Genomic DNA, 14,563 nt, shown 5'->3' with positions numbered 1-14,563 from the left:
ATATGAATTGATAAAAAATGTTTTTTTATTGTCTATCTGTCAGATACATAATTTGATGAAAATATTATTTTGAACTATGTTCATCTTTATTTAATACACTTCATTTTTATTATGTAGATGGATGAAGGATCCACTCATGAAAAAATAGATTTTAAATTGACCTTTCCATGTAGCTCTTTCCTAGTCGCAACACCATGTAAAGGGTAAGGGAGATTAACTTTTTGTGCATTTTGGCAGGGTTGATGAATAATTTAACTTATGCACTTAAATTGCCATCTTGTGATATACTAGGATTAAAAGTGAACTCGCGGTGAGATGAGGACCCTTCAATGAAAATGAGATTACCACAGTCTTGTCTCAACCAATTTATGTAAATGTACGTGTGTCATGGCAAAGATGTGTTGGTAGAAATGGTGTCATATAAAGCTTTTGTTTATTATCACAGATCTAATTTCACTTCCCTCCTGGAGAGTGGAGATCTCACAGAAAAATCTTCTATACAGTTCACACCGCAGGATTCTGAATTCCCAGTCGTTCTAGCTAAAGTCTGCTTCTATCATCATTTTAGAGGTAAAGCGTGAATAGTAATCACTGGTCGTATGAATTTTGTGGTTTGCTAAAAAGTTGTATGTGCCAAAACACATTTATAATTGAATTTCCTAATATTTATGTACGTGTACAAAGAAAAAAATATACCAATTCCTTTATTGTATGTTGTCTTGCATTATTATTTTATTGTTTTGATTTTATCAACAGTTGTGGAGCAAGTTGAAAAGAGCGCCTCTGTGTATAGTAAATCCATGCAAGGTCATCATATATGTCTTCTTGTCAAAATGGTATGTCATGGCAGTTAGCATACATGTAGATCATAGAAAATTGAAAAAAAAAACGAAATATACATGTATTATGAATTATAATGAATCTATTTTTTTTTCCAGGTTAATGATAGTATAAAAATTGATGGCAAGAGTACAGATGGGAGTTTATTATCTAATGTGCTTGATGAAATAAAAACGATGCTAGTTTAGCCTGATTTTACTTGAAAGAGTCAGATGTCACAAAGGTTTTATAACTGTTGTCTGGGTAACCAGCTGACTGATGGATAACATTGACTGTGTCTGTGATGTATACCAGGGAACAGATTCTTCATTATTCCACTGTTCTCATTCTTCGTTATCTTTCTAAGTCGTGATGATGTAATGTTTCAAAATAATTAAGTTCATGTTAATTATGAGTGTTTAACATTGTTTGGAGTTTCAGTGTAGAGATGATACATCAGTTATTACACAATGCATGCTATTCTACCACCTTTTATTAGTATCCCCAAGATGGGGGATGTGTGGATATTATATATGGCATAGCTACATGTATATTTTGGTTGTGCTATCTGATCAAATACATCATTTACTTTTGTAAATTAAACTCTTACATTTTAAAGTAAAATTTTTCCAGTACTTTAATAGCTTATTGTGAACAATAATAAATCTTCAGTGAAGAATTTTAACATTAGAGCCATTTGTTCACAAGCTTAAGTAACCTTATTCGTAAGTATCATTGAGTAGAAAATAAAACTATGGGGAAGGAGGTAACTTGAATGCATTTACCAATTTTGTTCAGAATGTGTGTAGTGGGTAAATAACCAGTAATAAGGCAAATGTGTTCTTGCTGAACGTTTGATGCACATCTGTGAAATGTTTTGCTGCAGAGCAATGCTGTATGAAGTCCTGTAGCTTTAGAGGTCCTCCCACATACAGCATCACTGTCCCCAGTCATACAGTGTTCTTTTCTCTACAATTTAGGGTACTCTAGTTTACTACAATGTGTAAGTACATGCACATTTAGTTACAACAGACTGCAGCATGTTTAAGATCATTTTATTAAATTAGCAATTTTCTCTTGTGTACTTGGCAGCATCGAAGTCTAAAAAGTACAATTCTTAAAAATGAAAATGCATTGTTTGGAAATTTTTCATGCATTCTTTTATTTTGTAGTTGTTAAATTTCTGTTTGTAAAAGAATATGAAGCTACACAGATTTTCTGATGTCTCATAAATAGCTTAAGTTTTTTTTTAAAGAAAAGATCTATATATTATTACATGTAATTTATATGTATATTGTAGCTTCTTATGTCACTAGCCAAAATTCTTTTGTTCAAATGATACAACATAAAACAAATATTCCCAGTATTACTTTGAGTTAAGCAGTGCTATAGTACATGAATGTGGACAATGTTTGCTGCCATTATACATGTACTTATTATTAGGTTGTTACTGTGCAATATTTGTTCTTATACCAACATAATATGTCTACTGGAAGATACATGTCACGTATGCAAATCATGTGTCTGTTTATTTAATTAATAAAGTGAATGGAGATGAACCAGCCCGTGTTTGTAATTCGATTCTATTAGTTATTGGGTTTGTGTGGTAGAATGTGTCAGTTTACATGCTAGTATACCGTCTATATAGTACTGTAAAAACATTTGCTAATGTTTCATCAGTATTCATGTGCATCGTGGATTTAGTGAAAAGCAGTTACAAGGATAACTAAAATTGTAGCCAATGATGCTGTTAATACAATATGTACATGTAATTAGATACTGTGCTTCAGTGAAGATTTTATTTGCGGATGAACAGAGCCAGGAAATCCTTGAAAACTGGTATTCAGTGAATAATGATGAAACTACAATACTTCACATAATTATAATCTTCACTCTACAGGGAGAAAAAAACCTCTAAAAATATATTTAAACAAATGCACCACAAAAAATAGCTTCCTCATAAAAAGCCTGCTTTCAAGACTTCAAATTGTTTATTCATTTTGAAAATGTAAGCCACATATGACTTGTAATGTACTCCATCCTATCATTTTTGGTCTTATCGATTAAGAGTTACTTTACTTTGTGGGAGATTTTAACTGGTAAATGCTAAGGAATGAGACCATTTCCTTAATCTTTATGATTGCCAATATTGATATGAACTCTTCCATCAGGCTGTAGTTGATCACAAAAAGAATATCTTGTATCAAATTACATATTGACTACTGTGAGCAAAGCATATTCCATATTGACCTTTGATTATCCAATGGCAGTTTACTTACAAATTGCTGTTGAAGTTGGGGCTTAGAACATGAGAATATTCACGTTCACTATGCTTTATGTGGTCGTATAGCCATGGAAAGAAGAGAGTTTAGCAGACTCAAAAATGTGGCTGAAAGAGAAAATGCAAAATATTTTACCTGCTCCCAAAAGCCAAAAGTTTAACCTATCATTTATCTACAAAATGTCAAAACACAGACATGTGTCTATGGTACAAAATACATTTTGAAACCTACCTGGTACAATAAAACCCTAGATGCATCATTTATGCTGTATTACAAATACCTGGTAGAACTTTATAGACTCTTTAGACCTGTTCAAAATTTTTTACATGGGATGCCATATCAGTCAATCACTTAAACTCCCCAGGATTCTAGGAGGTGAGTTGAAAACTGCATGACAATGTATTATATGCACCTGTCCATTCAATAAACCTGCATTTTCAAATACTTCATGGAAAGCACTATTGAAAAGAGAAACTTGTACCACATCTGTGTAGTAAAAATAAATATATTGCATGTAAAATATACATGACAGTGTAAAACTTATTACAAAAGACAATATGTGACATACATGTACAGTGTATAAAAATGTAAAATCTGAACACACAAAATTTTTCCAAAGTAAGTTCATGTATGGAGTTCTTTGCATCATTAGAGCAGCTGACAACAATTGGGATGGCCACCATTTTGCCAAAGAATGGGTCCAGCCCATTAGCTACATTGATGACAGTATTGGGTTTGAAATTCACCTACTATATAAAGGAGCTTGAGCATGTGAATAGTCAAAGGTACTGTTTTTGCAGGGAGCTAAGGTGTTGAGTAGATTTGCTGCATTTATTGAAAGGTTCTGACACTTTATGATGCAGTCATTCCAGGCGTTGACAGCAAGAATTCCCAAACCATCCTCTACACCCAAACTGAGGGAGTTCTTGTTCATGGATAAAAACCTGATGAACTGGAGCAGAGTCCTTGGCTCCAGCCCTGTAACCACTTGCTGGAATGCCTTCTGACCTGTCCAGATTTCCCACATCATCAGGCCAACACCGTACATGTCATGTTGAAAGTTGTATTCTCGTTGTGATGATGCCGACATGGTTTCCCAATGGAAGTGGACAAACTGCTCTAGTTCTGTTGAAGCCTCTGGAAACAGGCTGAGATCCAACTTCTGGGGATATGTGATGTGCATCAGCTTTACTCTGTCATTTTGATCAACCTGATAAAAGCCATCAACAGAAACAACATAAACATGTTGACAAATCAGTCTATATACATGTACTGTGGTTTCATTAACATTTGTGAGTATCCATTTTCGTGAGTTTAGTGGAGGATACAGTTTCAAGGATTCATAAATTTGTGGCCAATGATCAAACCAATATGTTATGAGAAATTGCACTTCACTGAACATTTAATTTTAGTCACATAAACAGTAAAATCCACATAAAAATTAGTATTCAATGAATATTGATGATTGTAACACAGTCCACGTAATGGTCTCTACTGAATGAATAGCTCAAAATTCATTAACAATACATTAGTCATTTTACTTTTGTGAAAGTGTAGGTCAAAACAAAGCAAACAATTTTCAAACAAAAATTGCTTATATATATTATCTTGCATTATATTTTCAGACTCCAATGAAAATATAACAATTTTTTTCTCAACAGTTGACATAACAGTCACACATATATGGTAAATGACAGTCGAATGTTTTAGATTAAAAAGAATTGGTGCATGCTACAAAATGTTTGCTTACCATTACAGAATCCTGGGAGACATCCACATGGACCAGTTTCTTGGTGTGCAAGAAGTCCAGGCCACTGATCACTGGCTCAATGTAGGTATACAAGGTCTGGGATTTTTCTTCTGGGTTAATTAGTTTTGACTTAACAAAGCTTCTAAAGCTGCACTTTGGAAGCGAAAGGACTGGCCAGAAAAAATGATGTTCTGAAGAGCTTTCTAACATCATGGAAATGCATGGCATGTTGTACACAAACCTTTTTGATCTGCAAACAAAATTGATTATACAGTACTTTCTAATTATTCAATGAGAAAAATGTTCAACCAAAACAAACACTTACATGGAAGCTTTAAAAAACATTATTTGTTTACTGGCAACCTATTTGCTATCTTGGCTTATCTTCAGAAAAAGCATTCAGAAGCATAAGCTGTTTAAATTTAAAGTACTTGTAAGAGCAACATCTAATGTCAATCAAATTTTTATGGCTATGTGTGTGGGTTTTTTTCAGTTGCTGGTCTAAAAAAGCATAAAAAATTGCTTCTGTAAATGCATTGTTCAGTACCAAATTTGAGTGCTATCATTTTATCCCTATTATACCTGTATGCCTCCTCAACTCTCATGTGTTCCATGATATTTACACCATCTATCCTATGCTTGTTCTTTACAACTACTGCTTCTAAATGATGATCTGTTTCAACTTTGGGCAAAACTTTGCAAACTTCTCCAAACAAACCCTGGTACAAAGTTTCCTCAAGTTCAAATTCAGATAATTTCTTGTACGAGTTTTTCATTAACTCAATCTTATAAAAATATGTCAGTCTCCTTCTAAGTCTTTCGAATCTGACTTTTTGGCTAGAGCAGTTTTTGGCTATGAATTCTCTGGTTTCTTTCTCTTCCTTTCTTTTGTCTAACAGATTTAATTCAGCCTCAATTTGTTGTAAAACTCTTCTTCTCTGATTGTCTAAGTACTGAAACATTGGAGAAACTTCATTCTCCATAATTGGCTTCATCTTGATGGGATCACTTGTGGATTCAAGAATGCTTTCTGCATACTTCCGTAGGGAAACCTTGGGGTCTGTGTCATATTCTTTTTCCAACATATGACCTTTGACCTTTCTAGCCAACTCTTTTATTCCCCAAACTGGTAACCGAATAATAGCACCAATCAATAACACAGGAGAAATGGAAATTCCCATCAAAACTTTCAATCCTAAATTTATGTTGTCAAACTTTTCGGCTACTATCACTGGTACAAACGGTTCTTCATCTTCGGCAACCATTTTCCCAGACTTACTATGCTGAATGTATCTCTTCTGCAAATTAAACAATTTGGAATCAAAATCAGGAAACTTTTGTTGAAACTGTTTTGCCATTCCTGAGCCAAGTATTTCCAGTTTCTTGTTTTGAGTTTCCCATCTCTGGATCTCCTCTGTGATGCTGTCATACAGTTTGATCCTGACTTTGATTGTCGCCTCTTTCCACTTCACACCAGCAGTATCCATGGAATGAGTAAAATCACACAGAGCACTCACAGTCTCCTTACTCCTTAAATGATCTCTCAGGTCTCTGATAATCTTTTCCAGACCTTTATCGAAATTGTTCTTTTCTTTTTCAAAGAACTCATTGACATCCTTCCTTAGTTTGGTTAGATCCTCCAGAGTTTCCTTGTTTTTTATCATCCTCTCTTCTTGGGACAAATTCACATCAGAAAGACTTGTCTCTATAAACATGGCTGCCTTATCCAATACCTGCTGCAAAAATCTGAAATAAATGAAAGACATTAAAAGATTTTTTCTGTGAAACAAAACCAAAAGTTCTCTGTCCCCCTCTATTGTATCTGTGTTCTAATTCATTTTTTTTTTTTTGCATTTGCTCTTCATTTGAAAAACCAAGTAAATAACATTCAGTTCTGTTTTATTCTAAGTGAATTTTTAACACAGACAAACCTTGCTGAGTTTATCAGAAGAATGTGCCTACTCTCTGGAATGAGGCCATTGATCTTATGTAGGACAGCAGCAAAGTGACCCACAATATATCTCTCTGGGGTGTCCTGTATGAACATAGCTTCCTTTGTTGAAAGGCGAAATATTTGGTCCTCTGTACAATTTGGCCAGCCAGTGGACTCTGAACACAGCTTTTTGACTGTGTCCTGATAAACCTTGCTCCTCTCTTCATATGGCACCTGGTAAGAATTCATGGTATAGTTATACATCTTGTTCTGATCTAGTTTAGAATTACAGGTTCATTCAAAAACACCTCTCATCTAATAACTGCTTAAATCCATGCAATCTCTATCAACAGCATGTACCGGGTATGTAGAGACGATGCCCATATTTTTACTTGAACATATGTATGGCTTACCTGGTCCCATTTGTTACAGATAAACATAGCACAAGTAGATCGGTAGTCCTGCTCATCACGAAAAACCTTTTCCACAACTTTCTTAAAGAGATGTTGTAGCTGAAATGAAATGAAACATTGTTATAAAGTATGAATTCAATTTTAAACTAGATGTGTCGTTAAATCCATGGGCAGCCAAATTTCAAATGTCATATATCTAGTTTCACATTTGTTTGCAAAGACGATTTCTTTCTAAGTACATTTGTGGCTGAGATGGAAATTGTGATTCAAGGGGCATAACTCTGTCAAAAATCATCAGACCAGAACCAAATTCAATTTTGACTTGTACTGTCTGGCAAAAGACCTGTATTATGCAATTTCAACTTCACATATACATCCCTTCAAAAGTTGGAGAGTGGAAACTGAAATTATATGAATTTTTTTTCTTATTTCAAGGGGCATAACTCTGTCAAAAGTCATCTGACCAGGACAAAATTTGAGATTGACCTGCTTGTTCTTATGGTGTTTCCACATATCAAAATTGAGTTGAAGGTATAATGCTACTGTTGCTGAGATAATGAGGGGAATGTTAATGATGATGGAAGAATGGAATAGCGGAAGAGAGTACTACTATATGCCCCCGGCAATTTTATGGCAGAGGCATAAAAACAGGTTAGTATTTGTGACTGCAGGTATGTTGTACACCCTTGTACAACCTCTATAACCCAAACCTATATTTGTGAGAGCATGTTAATTGTGTCCTTATTACGTTATCCTAACGTTTACCCAAGACATTGTCTTCACTTTTTCTTGTTTTGTCTATAGCACAGCCAACACAAATTTTCAATGTCCCTAGGTAATTAAAACATCGTCGGATCACCGTGTGATAAGTAAAAGACGTGATCACCCGTGGGTATTCGACAATGAGGTAAAATTAAGGGAGGACCTATACATGTATTTGTTTTAAAGTCATTCTATTTCATCATAACCTCAAAATGTTTTTAATGGCTTTGTTTATAAAATAGAGAATTACCCTATCTGGAGCAACTCCTCCTGCATTTTCACTGTTGATGATATAAATAAAAGCACAAGCTTTGATTAGATAACCCAGTACAATGTCTGTCATCTCCCCTGTGTCAGCGATCCCAGGACTGTCCACTATGAGCAAACCTGTCTGTACAAAAATAGCTTTATTTATTTCAAGATGCTACAATCATGTATTACTTACATTAAAAAAATTTAAGATCAAGCATTACTTTAATTTTTTATTGATGCACAAGTTCAACTATTTAGTGTATCTGAGTACCTTCAAAATATCACTTGGTAGAAAAATTTCAACTCTTTTATATAGAGACTTCTGCTCTCCTTTCTTCTGAATCTTATTGCTGAGGGATTGTCGCATTTCTTCTAAGCTCTTAAAAGAATGCTCTTCTTTGGATGACCCAGTGAGATGGAAACAGGCTTTGAAGTTTTCTCCATATTGAATTTCACAAATTGTGTTGGTGTTGCTTAAAAGAGAATGTGGCAACAGCTCACATCCCAGAACTAGGTTAATAAAAGAAGACTTTCCTGATCCAGTCTCACCTACAATTAACATTGAACTCAAAATGAAAACAATTTAACACAACAACCCCCCCCCCCCCAAATTTTGTCAGTATTGTAAAGGGTCAAATCTTTTACAAGGTACTGAGAAGACAAACTAAGGCCAAAGGGTTTTTAAGATACCAAATAACTGGATTTTTATGAAGGTGCCCTCTGTGCTAAATTTTGTGGTATAATCTCAAATGCCCCAAAAAATATTGCAAAATATTCTTATCAAAGAAACAAATGCAAAAATATGCAAAAGCTTGCACCAACAGCAAAAACCACTTAAGGATGGCAAGCCCAATTCACTTCTTAAATAGTGATTTTTATGAAAATTTTATTTGATCTAGAGTTACATAAGATATATCAAAATCAATCAAAAAATAACATGAAAATCGAAATAGATTTTTAGTAGGGACCATTACAAAAATTGTGTGTTACTTTTCTTTTTCAATTGAACATAAAAGGAAAAAGCATTTTTGTAAGAGAAAAAATAATCTAAAAAAAATCTGCATTAGATTTTCTATCCAAATTAAAATATGATACTTATATGATGATTTTGAAATAATATCACTTAAAATATGACCATGTCATCGAATTTGTTTTTACGGGGGCACATGTCGAAGAGCGATGTGACATTATTTTTCTTCAACTATTCATGAAAAGTGCTGCTCAAACTCTAAGGAAAAGGCTTTGTACATAATTTCGAAGTTGATTTATGAAAGCAAAGAACTATAAGAGTTTGCTATACATTTGTTTGAAATAAAATATTTCTAAATTAAACTTAAGCACAGGGACAGTTTTACTATATTTTTTCAATACGAGTATTGACGAGGATCAAAATGTAAAAGATTTGTTCACTGGCTCAAACTCTGTTAAATAATCTATGTTGATGCTTATAAATATCGTGAGCTATTATAACACTCACTACAGAACTTTGGCATCCCCTATCAAAATTTGTTAAATAATGTTGAAAAGCGAATATTGATCAGCAGGTTAAATAATAGCAAGATTGCCCACTACATGCAATATCAAAATGTGTATTGATGACGTAGAACAGCTATATATTGTGTCATAAGCGATTTTTTATTGAGATTAGTGATTGTGACGTACGGTAATATTGAGAATTTCGATGCTCATAACAATCACTCCTTTTAAATGTGCGGCTATCTACGCCAATGGAATTAGGTCCGTCGTCCTTAACATAACATAAAGTACATGTATCTAGCAGAAAATGTCTTTCTTTGTCTATAAGAGTGCAATAAGGTTCACATCTATGCATCATAAGGTTCTCAAAATATCAAGAGGATAATATTTCCCTATATCAAGAGTAGTATAAATCTTGACCTTTGACCTAATTATCTTAAATCAATAAAGACCATCTACTTCTTCTATGGCACCTGTGTACCAAGTTTGATACCTGTCCAGCACAAGATTATCAATATCTAAAAGAAGTCAGTATCTTACTACCGGGTATGTCCAGAGTAGTTTTCTAATGGTCAATGATTTCAGAAGTTTGACCCTTGACCTCATGACTTCAAAATCAATAGAGGTAATCTATATTTTAGGCGTACAATGTATTAATTTGAATGTTTTCCATGCAAAGACTTTTTAAAAATTTTGCAGACAATGCTTGCTTGCAGATTACCAAATAATGTCCAGAGTTAAGTTTGACCCTTGCCTTATGAGTTCAAATTCAGTAGTGAAAATAAACTCCTCAAGAGAATTTTTGCACTAAGTTTGATTTCTTTCAAGCATAAAGATCTTGACATAATTATTTTGATCTGTGTACACTTATTCCATAGATCAATATCCTGAGTAATTTTTCCATGACCTTTGACCTTGCGACCTAAAAATCATTCAGGGTCATTTACTCTTTAAAGGATAACTTTTTGTCAAGTCTGATGCTTGTAAAGGATTCTAAAGATATATATTGATCAGAGAACAATAAGTCTTTGAGTCGATGTCCAGAAGAGTTAAACACTTGAACTTTAATCTTGTGACCTCAAAACATATAGGGGTCACCTTCTTCTACAGTGGTTTCTAATACATGTATCAATCTTGGTGTCTGTCAAGCAACAGATTTTTAGATATTGGTCAGACAACACTTTTTTAACAAGTCAATGCTTAATGGGGAGGGGGGCATCCACTTCTTCACCCCTGCGAATGTGTCCAAATGTTTTCTTTATCGTTGCTAAGTATGTAATAAATCCAGAGGTGCTTGAATGAAAGATCACGAGACTTCACCAAGATTTGTGAAGTTCCTGTGAAATTTTGAGCGGAAGTATAAGTGTTCGGATAATATTCTCAAAATATGTAAGTACTGGTCGATTTTCATATCATATTCTACTTTGATGTATGTTAAAACATCAACATCTTTTAAGATGCATGTCTTATTTTTTTTAATTAAACGATGATATTCAGAACAGAGTTATCGTTCGTGTTTAACCACTCTACATGTGGTTGAATTTCACCACCTACCAGTTTTTTGAATTAAACGATGTTATTCAGAACAGAGTTATCGTTCGTGTTCAACCACATGTAGAGTGGTTGATAATATAAACATTGGGTTGCTTAATAAAATGATAGGCATGTTTGATACTTCTGGTGTGCAATACCATGTTTTTAAAAAAATAATGGGTGAATATTTTGCATAAAAACTTAGTATATAGAGCCATTTTCAAGGAACATTCTGCATAAAATAGTACAGTCTGTTTCACTTTTGATGTTATTACTAGGTCAGGCACGGATCGAAAATTAATTCTTAGTGGGGATCTCTACTACACATGTTAATTATCACAACAGCAGAAAAAAAACTATTTTTTGTATTGTCACATTTATTTCTAGAACACATTTTATCCACCAATTAATGAAGATAAAGTTTAAAATCAATAAACCTCTAGAATTTATATTTGACTACAAGTACCTAAATTCTCTAAAATAGACTATAAACATGAGGCACGATTTTTACTGCGAAACTGAAAGGGTCAAATAAAACCACGTGGTCCAAAATTTGAATGGCAATAACGTTCGCAGGGGTGTTCTTGTAGGGTACCTAATTTGATGTTTGTCAAGCTTTGGGTTCTTCAGATATTGATTAGACAACACTTGGTCTGCCCTGATGGACTTATCCAACTGACAGACCAACAGACTAATGCAAAACAATATGCTCTCTTTCTTAAAATGTATGTTTATATGAAGTGTCAATACATGTAGTACTTCATGCATCGTTAAAATATTACCGGTATATCTTTGTTTCAGGGATTTCTCAATGAAGCAGACCTTCAATTAAATACTTGTCTAATATTATAAACTGAAAATCAACACTTATTAATCTAGGTCATTCGATAAGGTTTTTCTTGTCTCATTTTAGAAAATGTACATACCGTACATAAACTACTATGACTGGTCTCTTACATAAACTACTATGACTGGTCTCTTTAAAAGGAAGTAAATGAGATATTATTCAATGGTTTTTGTACTCTGCGATTTCCCTAAAATGTTTACTAGTGACAATTACATGCTGATGCAAACATATACCATCCACTGGTTTATCTTATAGTATATGACTGCTAATGGGTCTAGCCTATAAGAAATCAAAGCTTGATGGTCCAAACAATGAGATCGGAATTAAGTGAAATCCACAACTACAGAGAACTGCTCTACTTAAAAAGCTCACAATACTTTAAATTGTTGAGCTAACATTACTGGTTATTCTAGTTTCAATATATTTAATTGCCTAGCTAAAATAAAGGTTAGAACAGAACTTAAATACAAATTTAACTTCTTTTAGAATATTTTAAATGTAAAAAATGCTCAATCTAAAAGCATGCTTATTGTTCCAGAAAGTATTGAAAATACTGATTCTTCATTTTATGCATTAAAGTTTTATACAGACATCACAATCACAATACACTGATGTATCAATGGAATGTTACACCTTTAATGGCCACATCTCCAAATTGAAAGATCTTTTCCTTTCAATAAAACAATATTCAAGGGACAAAATATTAACACATCAGGCAGATAGATATGAAGTATTGTAATAATATGGTTTCAATACCGTTTCATAGAAGTTCATTGAACACCAACTGTCACCAAGTGTTTAAATTGGGCTTTGTTATTGCACGACTGCAGATACTTAATACTCTTATTTGTAGTTTTTAGGTTTGTCCATAAAATGAATTTAAGATTAAACAATCTGTGCAATAATTTATCTCCTCATTAATTGTTATACAAGTATCAACATTTGTAAAATATTTCCATAAAATAAAAAAGGGGGTTACAAAGATCAATTCTCTGTTGATTCATTTACAAAAACTTGATAAAGTTAGAGTGATTTTCTGTATAACATGTTAAACTTTTGTCATTTTTATTCATTCATAAGTTTACTGTACGCCCTTCGATCTACACGTACAATTTCGTCCCAGATGCAATTGTGTTAAAAGAGGTGTTATTTGCGAGAATGGAACTTGCAGCGTCTTAAATTAGCCGCTGACAGCCAGCTGTGTGAAAAGCCCGAAAATAAAGAGGGGACGAATACTTCCTTGTATACAGTATATTCAATATAATTTTCTGAAGGCATTGAAAGAAAACAATAAAAAGATACATTTTTTTTTTTGATTGAAAGTGTGCTTTTAAGGATGTTATTATCTATCATGTTGTCTCTCATGACATTTATCAAATTTGCATTTTATCACGGACTTTTTTTCTTTTTCACCTGTATTTGATATATGGGAATCATCTCAAAGGGTTTCACTTTAGTGATGAACATTAGAAGGAATTTAAAAGTGTTTTAAGAACCATGCTTTAACCTTTACCTTTGACTTAGAAACTGAAGTCAAGGTCTTGCACATCCTTTATTCATGAACAATCTTGATTTAAGTTTTATGTTATGACCTTGACTTGAGCTTGACCCTTGACTAGAAATTTGGTTCAAGGTCACTTTCTGACCTTCTACCACTAAGCTAACGTAAGGTAAAACTATGCATTTAAGCAAGATGGGCCAAAGGGAGAAAAAAAATATGGTCCACACATAGATTTCATATCAATCTGTTACACAGTGTATGATCTTGACCTTTTGTATGGAAACTTGATTCAGGTCATTGCTTTACCAACACTTAAAAACTCTTTTGGTGAAGTACGAGCCAGTTTGGGATTATGGAATAGAAAATATGGTCTTGGAGATGTATTTTCTGCAGGTAAAATGTGATCTACCAATTACTGGTAACCATAAAAAATTGATTTTATTGAGGTCAATTTTTAATTTGATTTGACCTACTTATAAAAACTATGTGTGCAGAACAGAAATCTTGTATCCCTTCAACGCAATTCTTACCCAGTACCATAATTGGACACTTTATACTCTCGCTAAGTAAGTTGGATTCTTCATTTACAAGTCTTGGAGAAAGATTGTCAAAACATTGTTCCAAATGTCCCATGAGCGTGTCACCAGACTGCCTCAAATCCTGGAGAGCCTGAATAGTGGATGTGAATATTTCTCCAAGGATCTTTCGAAGGATTGTGTCATTTTCAGCATCAGAGGAAAGGCCTCTGATAACCTAAAATACAATTCGTCCAATAAGGCCAAACTTATTCATTATATTTCTGAATTAACAAAGTGAAAGTAGAATATAGTCCATAGTCTTACCTCATCACGAGTTTTTCTATCTCTAAGCAAATGACGTTTCAGAGAACATCGAATTTCTCCTATGTTTCTAAGATTTGAAATGTCAATACTCTCGTCTTTCGCTCTTTTACGAGCCACAGGGAGTCTCAATCTATCTATTTCATCCTCTTCCAT

General features: G+C 33.6%; 2 protein-coding genes across 4 annotated transcripts in view; one reads left to right on the top strand and one right to left on the bottom strand.

Moving 5' to 3' along the window:
• LOC128164967 (AP-3 complex subunit delta-1-like) overlaps positions 1–2,381 on the top strand; it is a 21,955-nt gene extending 19,574 nt beyond the window's left edge. For both annotated transcript variants that reach the window (XM_052829096.1, XM_052829095.1), the window contains exons 31-34: positions 118–203; positions 446–570; positions 757–836; positions 939–2,381. In XM_052829096.1, coding sequence (XP_052685056.1) covers positions 118–203; positions 446–570; positions 757–836; positions 939–1,028 — 381 coding nt within the window. In that variant the 3' untranslated portion in view covers positions 1,029–2,381. The remainder of the gene's footprint in view (positions 1–117; positions 204–445; positions 571–756; positions 837–938) is intronic.
• Positions 1,992–14,563, bottom strand: LOC128164968 (uncharacterized). Of its 2 annotated transcripts, XM_052829098.1 has the most exons (9): positions 14,411–14,563; positions 14,099–14,321; positions 8,483–8,760; positions 8,210–8,350; positions 7,198–7,296; positions 6,783–7,018; positions 5,434–6,597; positions 4,852–5,101; positions 1,992–4,311 (listed from the first exon to the last, which is right to left on the bottom strand). In XM_052829098.1, the coding sequence occupies exons 1-9, from the start codon at positions 14,561–14,563 to the stop codon at positions 3,844–3,846; spliced, it is 3,012 nt and encodes a 1,003-aa protein (XP_052685058.1). In that variant the 3' UTR covers positions 1,992–3,843. The 2 variants fall into 2 exon arrangements, with proteins under 2 accessions (XP_052685058.1, XP_052685059.1); XM_052829099.1 differs by lacking the exon at positions 14,411–14,563 and having other exon boundaries at positions 8,483–8,684; positions 14,099–14,239.

The sequence above is a fragment of the Crassostrea angulata genome, chromosome 10 (assembly GCF_025612915.1).
Source record: "Crassostrea angulata isolate pt1a10 chromosome 10, ASM2561291v2, whole genome shotgun sequence".
In the NCBI taxonomy this organism is placed as follows: Eukaryota; Metazoa; Mollusca; class Bivalvia; order Ostreida; family Ostreidae; genus Magallana; species Magallana angulata.
The sequence above is the reverse complement of the archived record's forward strand: the minus strand, read 5'-3'. Positions and strand labels throughout refer to the sequence as shown.

Bases quoted from the DNA above. Each gene is read 5' to 3' on its own strand.
- LOC128164968 (XM_052829098.1), bottom strand. From the start codon at position 14,563: ATGGAAGAGGATGAAATAGATAGATTGAGACTCCCTGTGGCTCGTAAA. The intron at 14,322-14,410 runs GTAAGACTATGG...ATTGTATTTTAG, and splicing joins ATAGAAAAACTCGTGATGAG to GTTATCAGAGGCCTTTCCTC. The intron at 4,312-4,851 runs GTAAGCAAACAT...GGCTTTTATCAG, and splicing joins TCTCCCAGGATTCTGTAATG to GTTGATCAAAATGACAGAGT.